At 41.5% G+C, this 18845-nt stretch overlaps 1 protein-coding gene and 1 pseudogene across 1 annotated transcript; one reads left to right on the top strand and one right to left on the bottom strand.

Annotated features, from left to right (window-relative positions):
* The first annotated feature begins 232 nt into the window (after positions 1-232).
* LOC117440799 (solute carrier family 25 member 44-like) lies at positions 233-3600 on the top strand (annotated as a pseudogene).
* Positions 3601-4978: 1378 nt separating this feature from the next.
* skic8 (SKI8 subunit of superkiller complex) lies at positions 4979-15910 on the bottom strand. The gene is made up of 11 exons (XM_034077031.2): positions 15804-15910; positions 15392-15449; positions 15041-15068; positions 14391-14496; positions 11634-11806; positions 9919-10067; positions 9112-9205; positions 8351-8444; positions 8083-8175; positions 7276-7354; positions 4979-5214 (listed from the first exon to the last, which is right to left on the bottom strand). The coding sequence occupies exons 2-11, from the start codon at positions 15401-15403 to the stop codon at positions 5125-5127; spliced, it is 918 nt and encodes a 305-aa protein (XP_033932922.1). The 5' UTR covers positions 15404-15449; positions 15804-15910; the 3' UTR covers positions 4979-5124.
* Between the last annotated feature and the right edge of the window lie 2935 nt (positions 15911-18845).

Below are 18845 nucleotides of genomic sequence, written 5' to 3'. Positions count from 1 at the left end.
GCTAATAGCTAATTTCCATCTGCAGTTTCTTCCAAAGACACTAAAAGCAGAGTCCTAACCTTGAAAGCATAACTGTTAAAAATAAGTATTCTCAATCCTTCAAGACTTTTTACAAACCCTGGTCATGCCTCTTGACAACCATCCAAATCTGATCCAAGAAATCAGATACAATAATTAAATACTAATATTAATCGTATTGCTTCACAAACGGTGAATGTTTTTGTTGACAGGTGTAATGGCCGTCGGAGGACCGATGTCTTCAGATCCGTGGCTTTAGTGGCGCAGCCCTCACCAGCACCATGCAGCAGAAAGGTGTGATGCAGATCATCGAATGGGATGACCTGGACAAGAGGAAGTTCTACTCCCTGGGCGTGTTCATGACCTTGACCACCAGGGCCAGCGTTGTACCCGGCCAGCCTGATCCGCACCCGGCTGCAGGTGCCGAGGTGAAGGCCCTCTTACTCCGGCACCATCGATGCTTTCTGCAAGATCATTCGAGCGGAGGGTGTGCGAGGCCTCTACCGGGGCTTCATGGTCAACACTTTAACGCTGATCTCAGGTCAGGCTTACATCAACCACCTACGAGCTGGTGCGCAAGTACGTGTCCCAGTACTCTCCACAGTAACACCCGTGAAGTCGGTGGTGGCTGGCGGAGCAGCTTCTCTGGTGGCTCAGACCATCACGGTGCCCATCGACATCGGTCCCAGCACCTGATGATGCAGGGCCAGGTGGAAGCACCTGACTCGCTTCAAGGCCAAACCCAAGAGGATGCTCGCAGCGTCGAAGCGTAAACTCACTTTCGGCCAATCGCGGGACATCACGGTGCAGATATTTTGCTGCTGATGGTTTCAGGGGATTTTTACCGGGGATACGTGGCATCGCTTCTCACGTACATCCCAAACAGTGCACTCTGGTGGCCTTTTATCATTTTTATACAGGTAAGGATACACCCTGTTTAATAAAGTTTATTGATACCAATGGCATTATTGATTCAGCACATCGGTCAGATTCTTTATGATTTCCTGATGCATTCTCTATGTGAAAGAAAAGTTGGGCCTGTATAGGATTTCATCGTCGGTGCCTGTTTAGAAATATTAAACGGGCACGTAGAAACAAAAATATTGGTCAATATAACACTGAAGGACTAAGTGAAGGGATTCAAATGGAAAACACCAGTTGGACACCATGAGTTTAGCCACTGTAAGAAAGAAATGCCAGCATTAATAAATATAATTGATAACTTAGGAGGCATACAACTTCAATCAGACAGATTTGAACACAATCCTCAATTTCTTAGATAGTTTCACATTGAATGTTCGTAGCTGCTGGAGCATTTAAATAGTGACCAAACCACTAATATATTGGCGTTACAGTGTTTTGTATATTTCTTACGTTTCCAGAGCAGCTGTCCTTGATGGCCCCCACCGAGTGCCCCCATCTGATTCTGCAGGCTTTGGCCGGACCTATGGCAGCAGCGACCGCCTCCACCATCACCAACCCCATGGATGTTGTTCGAGCGAGAGTTCAGGTAAACACTGAGAGACACCATGTTGGAAAACATTAAGCTGACGTTTTCTGTGTTGACACTCAATACAGCTGAGTCAGCTCGTTGTTCTGTGATGCTACACTTCCTCTTGTTGCTAAGATTACTCAAGAGCTTCCTAACATGCGCTTAACTTCCTTTCATCATCAGGCTGATTGGACAAAAGCAAGGCAGGACTACAATCTGGTTTAAAAATGTTACTTAAATCTCTTTTTAATGACTCAAATCAGACTCAAATGACTTCATACGATTTTAAAAACCTAACAAGCAGGTGTTACACAGGACCAATACTAAATCAAAAATATCTGACAACATGAAGTAGAATTGGAGACAAATATGCAACATACAAATAGTAGAAAAATGTGTCCTTTTAGTCGCTGTTCTGGAGCTTTCCATTGTTTAACATTATCTTCCTCAGCAGATTTCTTTGTTGACTTTACGGCATGTTGCCTCTAGATCAAACGTGTATTGTTGTCCTTGGAAACAGCTGTTAAAACAACAAGAATTCACTTTAAATCTCATCCCAAAATGGATCCACAAATATCTAACGAGGTTTGTACCTCTCTCCCGTCTCCTAAAGGTTGAGGGCCGATCGTCCCTCATCGAGACGTTCAAGCAGCTGCTGGCGGAGGAGGGGGTCTGGGCGATGACGAAAGGTCTGTCGGCCCGCATCATCTCCTCCATGCCCACCTCGGTGCTCATCGTGGTGGGATACGAGACTCTGAAGAGACTGAGCCTCAAAGACGAGCTGGTGGACTCCAGACACTGGTGAGGAACCAGGAGAGATCGCACCGTGATTCACATCCACACAGAATGTCTTCACAGGAGAGACGACCAATATCTGTGTCCACCATCGCGATGACTGCTCTTCTGTTTATCTGCTTTTCACGCACCTTTTTAGATCTGTGTTGTTATAATGTTGGTACAATACAGCGGAGTGCAAATGGTGACGTTTAGGTATAATTGGGAGTTATAGGTGTTATTTTACGCTGCCTTTTCCCTATTTGTCAGACGCATTTCTACTGGCCTTACCGTGAAATATAAAGATCTAAGTGAAAACAAGGTTCTGCATTTGCCAAAATGTCCAATCCGAAGAAAAACACAACAAAATAATCCTAAAATGTAAAAACTGTCTGAAGAATTCGCTTCTTTAAGTATAGCATATATCTAAGTGATTAATGCCTCCCGTACTGTTTATTAACAATATGGTATGACTGCAGCAGGCGGTTTCTTTTTTTACCGCGTCATATTTGAACAACTCACAGGCAGCCTAAGCTTGTGAACACTAGCTGCACCGTTTGAGTGACTTTAAATTGTACAGGAGAAATACATACATCGCTAAAGTGTGAAATGTAAGCTATAGAATATTACAAAAAATATCTCGATCTAAGTGAAACCTAACTTGATTCTGTATCGTTAGACCTAAAGCCTTTCTGTAATGTATTCAGCTGTGTCTTGTGATTTACTAATAACAGTCTGAAGTATGAGGTGGTGCGGGTATAATGATGAATTCTACTTAAGGATACGTTGATCAGACAGGCTTCTCTTTTGTGTAAATGGACTGTACAAAAAAATAGATGTATCTGCAAAAGTGTAGAGTTAATGTTATAGGCCTTAACGTTGAAGATGTGGGAATCATAGGACACTTCTACTGATTATGTTCTACTTTATTTAGACTGTTCAGATGACTGGGGATCAAAACTGCCACTATTTGTTTCAAGCTAACACAGGGAGAGTAAAGGCAGCGGCAACACATCAGCGAAACTTTAACGTTGCCTTCAGATTTCACCGTCAAAGGCCATATGACTATTACTGCCAGAAAAGATCTCAGTGAGCTCTGACACGCCTCTTCTCTTGTATTAACTTGTTGTTATGCAAACTGCACTCTTGTTTAATGGGCCCCAGATTCTGATGGGATTGATTTCTGAAAAACACATTTAATGGACCTTTTCCTGAATGGAGGAAGTGCTGCACATGTGTTCAACAACCACCTGCCAACAATTGTTAAAAGTGCAGTTTGATGTGTGTTCAAAACTAATAAAGCATTCTGAATCACTGCAGCTGTTTATGTCCTGTTCTTTATGAAAGATTTATATTTTAAATAAATGTTTAGTGCTCATTAGTTATTTGAGGCTGCAGTTCAGCTGCTGGCCCACAGAGGGCGCTCTCCTTCACTGCATCTCACTGCTGCTCTAACAAGATCCCTCCAAACATTTCTAATGCAGCTCTCACGTTCTCAATTTATAGGATCCCAAAGTAATTTCTTCAAATTAAGGAGCAACGCAAATGATGAAAGGCTAATAGTAAAATGATCCAGTCTGAATTTAAACAAAACAGAAAACAGTCCAATGAATAAACGTCCACACGGCGGCGTGCGCTGAAGCTTCAACGCTTCATCCCGTTCACTTTGAATGGGGTGACGTCCATGGATGTATAATAAGAACTGGATACAGCGTGGGAGGCGGGGGCTCGGTCGTTCCTCTGAGAGCTGCTCATTGGAGCATGAAGTCAAAATGGCCCAACTTTTGAGAGATCGAAACGTCACAGATTACCCGTCACGCCTGGCTGTCGGAGCAGAAGAACCCGTATGTTCTCACAGAGCATGTGCCCCTTAAGCCCCGCCCCCCGAGCTCCTACTCTCGGCTCACTCGAAGGAATGGAGAGAGAAAATAAATCTAGATTCGGCTTTTTAGTGCGTTTTACAACTTTAAGGACCTAGTGATTATAATGAGGGCTATAAAATAGTTCATACTGGGTAGTTGATTTAGTTAAAAAAGTATCCACCGATTTACAGACGTCTCTTTCCCCATGTTAGTCAATGGGAACAAGTTGTTTTGGGCCAGGTGACGTCACGGACTGATACGGAAGTTGCAGTACCGCCGCTTGGACACTACGAATGTTGGGCTCAGAGTCCGGCGCACTTTCTGGGGGCTTGGTGACGTCACGCTTTGCCGAACTGCATCGTGGTTCCGTCGCTTCGCGTTGCTCGCTTCAAAAGTTGAGAAAAGTTCAACTTTTGAAGCTTCGACGGAAGCGTCCGCCAATCAAATCATATGCCAGTACAAGCTCTAGCCAATCAAACCGCGTGCTTGTGTGTCCGGGGCGGGAGATTCATGTGATTGGTTGTTGCTTCAACGCACGCTGCCGTGTGGACGCTGCGTAAGACCTAAAAAGAGGAAACCTAAAGAGTATAAATACATTCGATACATTTGAAGCTGTATATTTCCTAATACCCTGTCATTTGTTTAATCTAATATTCCTTTACTGCCATTTGACAGTTTAAAGGCTCCATACTCATTTGCTATTTGATCTGAAACCTCAAGATAATCCATTTAAAATGATATGCCATCCAAAACAAATCCTGCTATAATACATAACGGCATGGAGAGAGCTCAGCCCGTTAACCAAAACAAAAAAATACAAGGGAAGCGTAAGTAAAAAAGAAACCCTTTTATTGACCGCAGTGGGCCAGTGCAAAAACCCAACACATGTACAGCCCCTCCCCACCGCCCCCCCTCTCTATTACCAGCGTCCACTCCCTGATGTAGTAAACCTCTGCAGCTCCTCTCTCTGGACCCCCCTCACATGGGACAGTCGTAGATGTGGATGGAGCGGTCGTCTCCGGCCGAGATGATCTTTGAGCCGGTGCTGTTGTACTTCACACTCCAGACCTGAAGACCACAGGAACAGAGGGGACGGGTGTTAGTTAAAGATTCACAAATAGAACAAATATATTTACTCAGCTTTTTAAAACAGGGATATTTCTGTGTCCAATAACCCTGTGAAAGACAGCATCCTAAAAGTTTGCCATGATAATCTTTATGGATTTACATCACACATCATTTTAGTTCTGCTCCTGCACAGCTGCATCAAAGATTACAGAAGTGTTAGGCAGTTAACCAACTAACCTCCACAAGTAACACAAATATAAAAGTACAAATTGGAGCGGTCATGGATACTCTTCCAGCTTTTCACAAATACACAAACAATGCAATTTGATCAGAAACAAGGGCTGCACTATGACGTGCTTTCATGTTCAAAAAGGACCCCTTTAAAACAAAAGATCCTTGTTTGGTACAGACCAAAAATAAAATCATGATCAGTTTAACCCTTATGTTGTGTTCGGGTCTCCCGTGAAGTTAAAATGATATAATAACTAAGCTCTAGTTTTTAATCGGAACAAGGCTTCACGATATCCTCCACAGCAGCTATACACACACTACAAAACTGATTTTGACCATTTTTGCCAAGTCTGAAGGTCTCTTAAGAAAAAAGTGTATAATTTGGTGTTGGGGTCTGGGGAGACCCGGCAGAATTGTTTTGGGTGACTCGAGGTCAAATTTGGCCCAATCAAGATTCATCTTTGACTTTAGAGACCCCAGCCCCACCCCCTTCATCCACTGTAACAATAATTGTTCGCAGCATGCACCTGGTCTCCCCCAAGCCCCCAGGAAGTGCGCCGGACTCTGAGCCCAACATTCGTAGTGTCCAAACGGCGGTACTGCAACTTCCGTATCAGTCCGTGACGTCACCCGCCCAAAACAACTTTTTCCCATTGACTAACATGGGGAAAGAGACTCTCTGTAAATCGGTGGATATTTTTTTTTTAACTAAATCAACTACCCAGTATGAACTATTTTATAGCCCTTATTAGAATGATTAAGTCCTTAAAGTTGTTAAATGCACTAAAAGCCGAATCTAGATTTATTTTCTCTCTCCATTCATTCTACTGAGCCGAGAGTGGGAGCTCGGGAGGCGGGGCTTAAGGGGTGCATGCTCTGTGAGCGCACATACGGGTACCCAGGCATGCTGGGTAATCTGTGACGTTTCGCTCTCTCAAAAGTCGGGCCATTTTGTCTTCATGCACCAATGAGCAGCTCTCATAGGAAAGACCGAGACCCCGCCTCCCACGCTGTATCCAGTTCTTATTAAACATCCACGGTCTCCCCCCCCCCCCCCCCCCCCCCCACGGGAACTCCACCTTTCTCAAAGAATATGTACACTAACACTTGAACCTGAACACACACATGCACGTGTGCCATATGTGTTTTTGGGCCATAACATTAAATTACAACAGGATCGTACGGTTATGAACGCATTATAAGTTAGTTAGGATGTAGTTTAGTTTAGTTAAAACAATTTGGATGATAGTCATTATTTCTGAGTGTTTTGGACTGAGATAAATCATGGGTCAAAATGTACCCGCGAACACCATGAACGGCTTTCGAACACAACACAAGGGTTAATATATATTTTCAATCATAATGTGACTGTTTCAAAAATGATCAGTCCCACTAATATCGCAAATCATAACAGTTGCAAAAAAAAAAAAAAACATCTAACATAAAAGAACGAAGCAAAGCCAATCTATTAATTGTCTGCAAATGATCCCTGTGGCATTTCTAGTTGTGCCATCTTTTTATCATGACTCAGAAACACTAAGGCTCTGTTGCCGCCCTGAGCAGCTGTGATATTTCATTAGGAGGTTTTGCTGGAGCGCAGATCAAACCCCCCCACAGGCGCCAGCAGCCGGGATGTAATGACGGGTTATTGCTTTAGCGCGAGCTGGAGCGTCAGACAAGGGTCATGTGAGGGGCCTCGCCCTGACGTCGGCCATATTGATTTCCCCACAACACATCAGCACCTCCAGCAGATGGACTTTCTCACTGTGGATCTGATTAGGACACTCATTATGACGCTCAGTGAGGGGTTACACAGGGGAGGACTGTCACCTGGTCCTGATGGTCGAAGAAAGTGTTGATGCACGCTCTGGTGCCGGCGTCCCACACCTTCACGCTCTTATCAGACGAGCTGAGGAGAGAGGAGGCAGCTCATGTTACAATCTGACGCTGCGTTTGCTTTGGCAGTGAACTGGAAACTTCTGAGAGGAAAAAAGCTTTAACTGACGAATGCTTTCACACCACAGGAGCATGGGAAAGAAGACGAGGGTAAACACGTCGAATGCGAAGGGAGAAGAATCACAACTACTGGATGTTTTAATTTAGTGTATTTACCATTTGTTAACACCTATAAATATTTGTAGGTAGAAAAATGCTACGTTGCAGAAATGCATTGCTGCAATTAACTTAATTTCCCAAAGATCACAAAGTAATGGCTTTAAAGGTCACCATCATGCTACTTTTAGGCAATAGCATACAGTAGGTCTCAGATATATAAAAAAACATGTCTATGAAGTGTTTTGCTCAAAATACCAAACAGATCACCCGTTCTAGCCACGCCTCATATCCCTCGATTTCACTTCCTGTTTCAAAAGTGCTGATTTGGGGTATACAGTTTTTCTTTTTAAAAAGGAGGGGGCTACAAGACTGATGAACGTAAAGTCCTTCATTATCAGAAGTTTAACAAAGACATAACAACCACATGTTCTAATGAGCACCAAGACCAAAAAGAAGGAAAAATAAATAATAAAAATATGTTTTTTTATTAAATGTATCGGTAAATGTTATGTTAAATCAAAGTGCTTTTATGCACCAATTTCACCTCGTTTTGGTCGGAACATGAGGTTGTTTTGATTTTACCTGGAGACAAAGTGTTTGCTGTCTGGAGAGAAGGCGACGTTAAGAACCCAGGAGCCGTGTCCACTCAGCGTGCCGGCCAGGTTCGCATGTTGCCTGTAAAACAAAAGCTCAAAGTTTATTAAAGCAAACACATTTTTTTCTCCTAGTGTTTATTTATACTCTTTTAAATCTGTCACAATTGAGGACACCCTTTCTCTCGCTTTCTTTGTGTATATACAATATAAATACTGGGTATGATGACCATTATCGACAGGCCAACTGAACTCACACGTCGTATATCTTGATGTATCCGTCGTCGGAGGCGGTGACCAGCAGCTGGGAGTCGGGGGAGAAGGTGAGGGATCTGATGGGCATGGCGTGACCTGAAGAGAGAAACAGGAAGTTATATTCCTCACTGACGTCTGAAATGGAAGTGAGCTCTGCGCGCTGTAGGCGTCTCGTTGCACACTTGTAGCATCGATGAGAGGGGCTGGTGCCGACACCTCTATTCTGCTTATTTGAATAGACTTAAAATGGTGATTATGGCAAAAAGAAATGACCGGATAATATGGCCGGAGGTATTTGAAATTGCTGCGATCTACCCGCACTGCCTTGGCGATCTACCGGTCTATCGCGATCAACCCATTGGGCACCCTTAATGTATATTATTATAAATATATTTGATTTTTGGCCTCGTATATTTATTTTGAATCTTTTTTCTAACTGATAAAAACAATTATCAACTAATGACTGTATATTGATTAGTCAATTCAAAGAAAACTCATTTAAGTTGAATTCATTAATATGTAAATTATCTTGCAAAAGCCGGAAAATGATCAATTTCACAATTTTCAAAAGGTGAGAATTTGCCACGTCTTTTTTTGGAAATGTGACCTCATTTTTCGTTGTGAAAAAGATGTACCTTTTTCATTATTTTCTGACATTTAATAAACAAATGCCTAAATTATCAATCAAATAATCAGAATACTTTTGTCACCAGTTGCAGCAATTGATTCATCCAACTTATTAATATTAAGATTTGTATTTTACCTTCCAGCGTATGGAGCAGCTTTCCCGTGGCGATGTCAAAGATGTTGATGATCCCATCGATGGCTCCGCTGGCCAGATATTTCCCATCAGGACTCTGAGGGGCAAAGCATAGAGAACCATTGCATTTATTTAACTCCGGGTATATGCAGGAATCCTGAAGTCGGGTGTAAAACTTTTAAGACCCCTTCCACACATTTTAAGACCTCATCGCCACTTGGAGTTTTAACCGGTTACCTTGGCGACACACTTTACCTCACATTGACTATAGACAGTATTGATTGTCCTTCCTCCTTATCTTCCAACCATTTGGACGCAGACTTGCATTTCCCCATAACGATGTTGCTTAGCAACTGGCGTAAACGGACCTTTGTGCGCTCTCAAGCAGTGAGCGTGCGATGTCCTGTTCAGATGACGTCAAACCCAACGGGATGCCATCAATAAACTACACAGAATCACACTACACACTTACGCCATGATTACATTCAGGCAGACTGTAGAATACAACCTCTCTGGACCATTTACATACTTATTGAAAACAAGCTACTAAATGTAATACCTTGGAAAATGCCCTTACTTTTTAATAGATCAATTTAGCAAAAATTAAGGCTATCAACTTTTAATACTTTTTAAGACCCCGCGGACATAACGACTTTCAAATGTAACTAGGGTATGACCTATAGATAGGTCTAGGAAACCTTTTCTTAGAAAAAAATGGGGTAAATCACAATAAACACAAATCAAGATGAGTGATTGTAAAGACAGAGAGGGCTCCATGCAGCCGGCCGAGGACGATTTATGATTCCTTACGTAAGCTATGCTCAGGATGAATTTCCCTCGAGTGTCCAGAGAATGCTCCTTCTTGCCACTTTCCACGCCGAAGATGTTGACCTTGCCGTGGTGGCTTCCTGTGGCGATGTATTTAGAGTCTGGGGAGAAGGCGACCGACCAGGCGTCAACTAAAGAGAGAAGAGAAGACCGAGGGAACGTTGAACACATCAAACTGACTGACAGAGTAAACCTGCTGTAGAAATAAGACAATTAAGTATTCCTGCTAAATCTTGACAAAACTGTTATTTATAAGCTAAATGTTGTTATGTGAATCCACAAATATAAAACAAAGGATTTACTTCAGATATACCAAAATACATTTTGTCCCAAGAGAGTAAAAAAAGGTCTTTAATCCAGTGACCCGGACCAACCACTGAGTGAAATGGAGTGTCTCTAATGGGAGTTGACATGTCATAAGATGAAGTACAGCTCGGTTCAAGATACACAACGACGGAGACATTTTTCTGGGAGTGGGGTTCCTGAGAGGCGAGAGGAAGAAAAGAAACAAGCTCGCTAAGCTTCACACAGCCGAACAGAGGAGCTGTCGTCACCTGCACTTCTGTTTGGGTATTTAACCGAGTGACAAAAGCAGTGACTCAACACTTAATACTGCTCGGTAACCGCACATCCACAAGGTCCAATCAGAAACCTTTATTTCAGAAGTGAGTTTTGGGGCCACGATATTCACAGGCGTCAGGAATGTTCTAATAAGGGAATCGTCTATACCTGTAAAATGCCAACTGGGAAGTCTCATAACCAATTACGGTGATTATGTACTTAAATTAAACGGTGAACATTTTTTAAGAAATATGGAAGAATTAACTATTCTCTAAACAGAAAGGTCGGAACAAAAAGCCATTACCAAAAGATATTCAGTTTACTATGATATTAAACCACGAGAAACAGTTAATTATAGCAAAAAGAAGCTACAATCATCAAGTGTTTCATGAACTGTTTAAAGAATGTTGCTTGACAACAGGCTTTAAACAATTAATCTATATTCAAAAAAAGTTGGAAATAATGTTTCTGTTCATCAACTAATAATTTAAACTCTAAAAAAAAGTGGGTGTTTCTCAATGTCGAGGACGCATCCTTGGTAGGACAAGTCCCTCCGAGTCAGGTCCTTCAGAAGCGAGGCAAGAATCCTTCCTAGCCTCGGAAAACGAAGAGCGGTGGAACAGGCTAACAGGTGTGCGTCATATGCGAGGCCCCGCCTTAAATGGAACGCGATTTCCGCCAAAGATTTGGAAATTGGTCCGTGCGCAAAGCATTGTGGGGATTTTAAGACCGCGGAGGATACACATGTGCAGCCTCGAAATTTCCCGCAACGAAGGACGCCGGCCTCGGTAGAATTGCAAGGAGCCTGGACATTGGAACAGTCGTTCGGCGGGACTCGATGACGTAGCATCCTTGAAATAGTGGCTCTGGAGCAGCCTTCCTCGACATTGAGAAACACCCAGTATCTTGCACTCCAAAAAGTATTTGCCGACTTTAAATTTGTCAAAAGTTAGATAATTAACCTGATAAATTAAAATCCATGGCAAAAACGTTCTTATTCAAAGTCTTGCTGAAGATCAATCATACAGGAAAAAATAATATATATTTAATTAAAGTTAAATATAGATCTGAGGGGGAGGCATCCTGAATACAATTTAAACCAATACATCATTGTCCATGATCCTCTGAGGCCTCACCAGGTCCGGCGTCCATGGACTTGATCTGTTTCCCGGACTCCAGGTCCCAGAGACGGATGTGAGCGTCGAGGGAGCTGGAGGCGGCGATGGCTCCATTGTGACTGATGTCCACCGACACCACGCCCAGCTGGTGGCCCTCCAGAGACCACTGCAGCTCCAGCTTCTCATCACCCCTGCAGGGACACGTGAGGACAAACGGTCAAATAACATCAACTCAACTTTTAGGACAACATGGAGGAGAAAGTTCTGAAAGAGCCTAGAAATACAATTCTAACTTAAAGGTCCCCTATTACACTTCTTTTCATCAATATATTACAGGTCCCAGATATATACAGAACATGTCTCTGAAGTGTTTGGCTCCAAACACCAAACAGATCGTTGCAGCATTACCCATAATCCCCTCTGTTTCAGCCCTGCTTCCAAAGTGCTGATTCTCTGTCTGTTACTTTAGATGAAAATAAGGAGCCCCTCCCCACGCCCCTCTGAGAGACATTTGGTTACAAAGAACTCAATGGTGTTCTAGGTGGAGATTGAGGAGATAAGGTGGGGGCGGGGGAGGTTACCTTGGTTGCTGATTGGCTAATAGTTATACAAGACAAAACATCGTTATGACATCATGAAGTGGCCAAAATCTGATCAGCTCATTTTCAGACAGGTTTTTATAGAAATGGATCAAAAAGAGAGAGAATCTTTGTTCCTGAGACTTTCAGAGTCTCTTTCCACAGAGGGGACACATGTTGATGTAGAAGAGACATGAGGAAGAGGGGACACATGTTGATGTAGAAGAGACATGAAGAAGAGGGGACACATGTTGATGTAGAAGAGACATGGAGAAGAGGGGACACATGTTGATGTAGAAGAGACATGAAGAAGAGGGGACACATGTTGATGTAGAAGAGACATGAAGAAGAGGGGACACATGTTGATGTAGAAGAGACATGAAGAAGAGGGGACACATGTTGATGTAGAAGAGACATCGAGAAGAGGGGACACATGTTGATGTAGAAGAGACATGAAGAAGAGGGGACACATGTTGATGTAGAAGAGACATGAAGAAGAGGGGACACATGTTGATGTAGAAGAGACATGAAGAAGAGGGGACACATGTTGATGTAGAAGAGACATGGAGAAGAGGGGACACATGTTGATGTAGAAGAGACATGAAGAAGAGGGGACACATGTTGATGTAGAAGAGACATGAAGAAGAGGGGACACATGTTGATGTAGAAGAGACATGGAGAAGAGGGGACACATGTTGATGTAGAAGAGACATGAAGAAGAGGATTTTGCATAATAGGTGACCTTTAAAGATCCACAATTCCATGACAAATGTCTAAATCACATTCAATAAAGATGTATGAGAACATGGGTGATAAAAAGGACCCGAAACAAACCCTATAGCAACAGTGAGATGCCCAATAATGTCAACATGGCATATTATTTTTCCTTACATTAACTATGTGCTGGTAAATACTACTTTTGAAGATCTGAAATGAAATTGTAAACATTTCCCGATCTGATGCAAAGTTGAACCGTTGCTACAGATTTACTTCATGTCATTTTGTAACAGATCTTCTTGAAGGAAAAGTTTTAGATTTAAAAGTGGGGACATTGCTAAAGAGGGAATAAACTGAGGCGGGCAGTCAGGTGTGCTTCTGCCATCTCCATTTATGGTCATAATCAATACCCTCGCTACTCCGACAGATCAATACAAATGAACAACCGTCAGGCTCAGTTAGGATCACCTGGAATGAACACAGAGAATATTATCTGTGCCGACAAAATAAAACGATGGTTTGGCTTTATGGGCTGAATGTAAAGCCTTTTTCAAAAAAGACAGTTTATCTATTCATTTAGATTTAGCCTTTAAAACGTGATTTTATCATATTTGTATTTTTTGTTAATAATCTATAAATGATTAATTATTCATTTATTCCACACATGGCAGTTATTTTAAAACAAAACATGTACACTTATACTAGTTTTTTTTTTTATATATAGCAGAAGGTAGAGAGGAGCAGGGAGAAGAAAATCGTATTTGACCTGCCCCTTCTTACAAAAAACAATAATAATGTTTTTAAAGTCATATTTTTTATTTGAGTTATTTGTGAAACACCTAGCGTACCATGCTGCGAATGGATCTGGCCCTTCCTACATCCAGGACATGGTTAAACCGTACACCCCAGCACGTGCACTTCGCTCTGCATCAGCCAAACGGCTCGCTGCACCCGCGCTGCGAGGGGGACCCAAGTTCCCATCAGCAAAAACACGTGGGTTTGCTATCCTGGCTCCAAAATGGTGGAATGAGCTCCCCATTGACATCAGGACAGCAGAAAGCTTACACACCTTCCGGCGCAGACTGAAAACTCATCTCTTTCGACTCCACTTCGAGCGAAATAACTATTAACAAAGAACTGCTAACAAATAACTTATATACTAATAAAAGGACTGGCTTATCTAAAGCCAGTTGAGTAGCACTTGAAATGTTTGGCTCTATGAAACCTGAAATACTTTATGATTCTGTTTTCTTCAAGGTTGTATCTTGTTGGTCGAATGCACTTCTTGTAAGTCGCTTTGGATAAAAGCGTCAGCTAAATGCAATGTATAAGCTATTATAGACAGTCAAACATTAGTTGAATATTGACACACTTTGGCTAGAAAACAAAGTCATCTAGACAAAAGACTATCAGATACATTTAAGAACATACAAAAATGAAGTCCCATTCTCATGAGGGAAAACAATTGAAATACACTTACCATTTCCAGACTTTCACCATATCATCCAGTGAGCCGGTGACGATGGTATCGGAGCCGTCCGCCTCACTCTTCCCCCACGCTGCGGTCCAGATCGCATCATCGTGAGCTGAGAGGAAACACACGGGTTAGAGCTCTGATGAGAGTGTGAGGAGAAGTTATTCAAACCTGAAACTAGCAGAGCTGATAAAACATCATGTATAAATGTATTTCTTATATGTCTACTCTACGTTATCGTTTGTTTTTAAGTTTTTAACTGGTAACTGAATGCTGTGTGATATCAATTCCCTGTGAAATGTCTATGTGAAGCGCCTTGAACTGCGCTTATTGTATGAAAGGTGCTATATAAATAAAGATTACTATTATATTATCATCACAAATCCATGAAAACGTATGTTTGAGTTTTCAGTATGTCTTTAGCAAATGTCATTTTTTTTAAAGAGTACATTGTGCTTTCTGCATTCATTAGGGCATTTGACTGTGTATGTGTTTGTTGAATGCTTGTATGAAATGTTAAGGTGTCATTAAGTACTTAATATTATAATGATCAAGGATTTACAACAGTAGATGTGAAACTGACTTAAACTAATTTACAGTATCCATGTTCAGGATAATGAAGGAATATGTCAGTGTGTATCCATAATGTTACTCACCGTGTTCTTGCTTGAAAAGAATGCTGTACTGAAATCAAAACACATCTTATAGTTAATATGTGAGCTCTTTCACACATAATGCTAACAGTTGTAGGCAATATTCCGTACGAGTGTCATATGTTCATTATATATACTGAATCAATTTAATTTAAGTCATTTTAATGTATTAATTTGTTTGCATTGCTCTAAATGTACCTACACAGAGATAAATAACAGTCAAAAACAAAGACATGGCTGCACAAATAAAGCTCAAGAACAGGACCACTCAAAATAGCTTCACATGTGTAAATATAGATATGAAACGCACCAATGACCAAAATCCATGTTGAGTTAGTTGAATTTGTTGCTTACTTGAGTGGTCATGTTTCGGCCCTGGGAGTCAGAGAGCCAGTTATTAACTTACTTTAACCTGAAAACAACAATAAAGTGTGTTAGTTTGACCAAGTAGGACATTGTCATTCAAAAAAAGAAGTGTCACTGACGAGAGCAACACAGCATTAACAACACAATTTTAAAGTCGTACAGCTGCCACAGTTAGGAGGGAATAGTCACAGAATAACAAATTAAACTTCACAGCAAAACATGTATACGGTGAGCAAAATTTAAATCTAAAAAACACGGCTAACAGGAGCTAGCTCTAACTAGCAGCGGGTGTTCTTGGGGTTTTAACAGTTAACCAGAATAGCGGGCGATCCCTCAGTTTAGCCGGCAATGTTTATTGAAAATACAGAATTTAAATGTGATCAAATGTGCACACACTTACCTTCAAATCACCTTAAAATGTGTTTTATTCAATATCTGAAGCTCGGTGATTTACATGTGAGACGCCATGACAACATCAGGCGTAACTTCCGCTCTGCGTCTTCTTCGTGTGTTCCAAAGAGGTAGACGGGTAATGTAAGAGGCGCTCTACCGCCACCAGCGGAGGAAATATGCAATTATTTCATTTGATAAATGTTTTGAAACGACTGATTTGGTTGATTTAAAGATAACAAAATAATAGTGCAAAATTATTTTAAAAGGGATTGTTATGAATGAATGAAAAATGCCATATTTCTTTGGTAAATTGTTATTATAGAATAAGCCGGTAAGATTGGTCTGAGGGAGAATACATATTGAGATGGCAACAAAACGTACAACAAATATAAGAATGACTGGAAATGTTACTATTTAATTTGCCTACAATATAAAAAAAGCAGGTTTCTGCTCAAACTTATAATTCATATTTTACTTCAAACAAGCATTCAGGATGTTCAGGAGCTGTCTGTTTCTCTTCACCACAACAATAAGAATAGCCCATAGAGGAAAGTCTCTATGTTGCAGAAACACATTTTGACAGTTGCTGAAGCAGCAGTCTGAGCTTGACACACTCAAAATAAAGGCTGTCAAGAAAAAGTTTCAAGAGAATAATTTCAAGTCGAGGAAAGTGAATACAGTGTATTCTAAAATAACTGAAGGTAAGCGGATATCGGCAATTGTGTTTTAGAGAAAGGGCATCAGTTGACAGCTTGAGTGAAGAAGATGAGAGATGTCCTATTTAGAAAAGTGTGTGTGTGTGTCTGTGTTAAAATAATGTAGCAGTAAATCCTATACAAGACACGTACACCCTCCATTAAACTCCATAAAAACAAGATGAATTGGCCTATGTTTCAGTCAACAGTCAAGGATTTTATTATTACTTAATTATCCCGTAAGTGTTATTTGTTAGCAACCTTAACTCCGGCTGAGGGGGACCCTTAACGAACAGGAGGACTTAAAGTTTAATGTTTCTCTGCTGTATGTGACCACAAGCTGTACCCCACATCCCACCCACCTGTATGACTAGACGACATGCATGTAGTAGGTCAAAACCTATAATGTACCTTATGTCCGGTACTTAGTAGTCTCCATTTTAAAACAATTTTTCCCAAGGCTGTTATATCAACATAATTATCCATCCATCCATCTTCTCCCGCTTATCCGTGGTCGGGTCGCGGAGGTAACAGTTCCAGCAGAGAGCCCCAAACGTTCCTTTCCCTGGCGACATCAACCAGCTCTGACTGGGGGACAACATAATTATACTTTTTAATAAATGTTAAGCAGGGAGATTAATCATAAAAGCAATCATAAAAGCAACCATATGAGCACTTATCTGATGTAATGACATTAGCTGCAGCGTGCTGAAGGGAAGCAGGACTTCCGTTGTCATTTTCTTTGAAATGACAAAATAAAGTGCTTCGAGAAGAGAACATAAAACATGCATCTATCCATCCGTCCGTCTGTCTGTCTGTCTCTACCTATCTCTCTCTATCTATCTGTCTGTCTGTCTGTCTGTCTGTCTGTCTCTACCTATCTCTCTCTATCTGTCTGTCTGTACCTATCTCTCTCTATCTGCCTATCTGTCTGTCTGTATCTGCCTATCTGTCTGTCTGTCTCTACCTATCTCTCTCTCTCTCTATCTGTCTGTCTGTCTGTACCTATCTCTCTCTATCTGCCTATCTGTCTGTCTGTATCTGCCTATCTGTCTGTCTCTACCTATCTCTCTCTCTCTATCTGTCTGTCTGTCTGTCTGTCTGTACCTATCTCTCTCTATCTGCCTATCTGTCTGTCTGTATCTGCCTATCTGTCTGTCTCTATCTGTCTGTCTGTCTGTCTGTACCTATCTCTCTCTATCTGCCTATCTGTCTGTCTGTATCTGCCTATCTGTCTGTCTGTCTCTACCTATCTCTCTCTATCTGTCTGTCTCTACCTATCTCTCTCTCTCTATCTGTCTGTCTGTCTGTACCTATCTGCCTCCCTCTCTCTCTCTCTCTCTCTCTCTCTCTCTCTCTCTCTCTCTCTCTCTCTCTCTCTCTCTCTCTCTCTCTTCCTCTCTCTCTCCTCTCTCTATCCCTTTACCTACCTACCTACCTACCTACCTACCTACCTACCTACCTACCTACCTACCTACCTACCTACCTACCTACCTACCTACCTACCTACCTACCTACCTACCTACCTACCTACCTCTCTCTATCTGCCTACCTCTCTCTCTATCCCTTTACCTACCTACCTACCTACCTACTCAGCTCAGCTTCACGTTCTCTCTTCCATCATGCTGCTACCTGTTGGTCTGAGAGGTGAGCCTTTGGCACAACTGTAACTCTCTAACTAGCAACACTAAGCAATATCCAAGCTCTACAGAGGGAAAACATTATCACGCTGTTTCCCTTACATACATAATGTAACCCAATGCATAATAAAAACATTGTTAAAGCCCGAGGGGTAGTTAGGATCAACAAGAAAACATCCAGAGCATTTACAATCAGTCTAACAAACCTCTTCTTTGATCCATGTTTGAGGCACTTTGATAACATCATGGACATATATTGCACCATGTTAGTGCACAACGCAGACTTCAAGTTCAACTTACTGCACATTCAGAGAAGGGACAATGCCCCGGATGATCAAACTCTACATTATAATACAGACTTAATAGAAAACAATTCAATGTGTTTGTAGTAAATACACTCTTTCTGCCTGAGAGGAATAAACAAAGGAACTCATCTTTGATCTGTGTGTATGACTCAAGGTTAGTTTCAGGGTAATTTACAGAATATTTTAAATATCTAACATTATTTAGTCAACTGTGCAGAGCAACAGAGAGCAGAGAAAGACCAGGAAACATCATAACGTGTTTGAAAATGGTATATATAATTAAATGTAATATCCAAATCACGAACACTTTGACTGAGGATGTTATTAAAAAAAAGTTATGAGAGATTAATAAACTTTGTTCTGTCAATTCATAATTTTGAACAAAGTAAGATCATTGAATTACTACTCC

Source organism: Pseudochaenichthys georgianus, unplaced genomic scaffold (genome assembly GCF_902827115.2).
Source record: "Pseudochaenichthys georgianus unplaced genomic scaffold, fPseGeo1.2 scaffold_1227_arrow_ctg1, whole genome shotgun sequence".
Lineage (NCBI taxonomy): Eukaryota > Metazoa > Chordata > Actinopteri > Perciformes > Channichthyidae > Pseudochaenichthys > Pseudochaenichthys georgianus.
The sequence above is the reverse complement of the archived record's forward strand: the minus strand, read 5'-3'. Positions and strand labels throughout refer to the sequence as shown.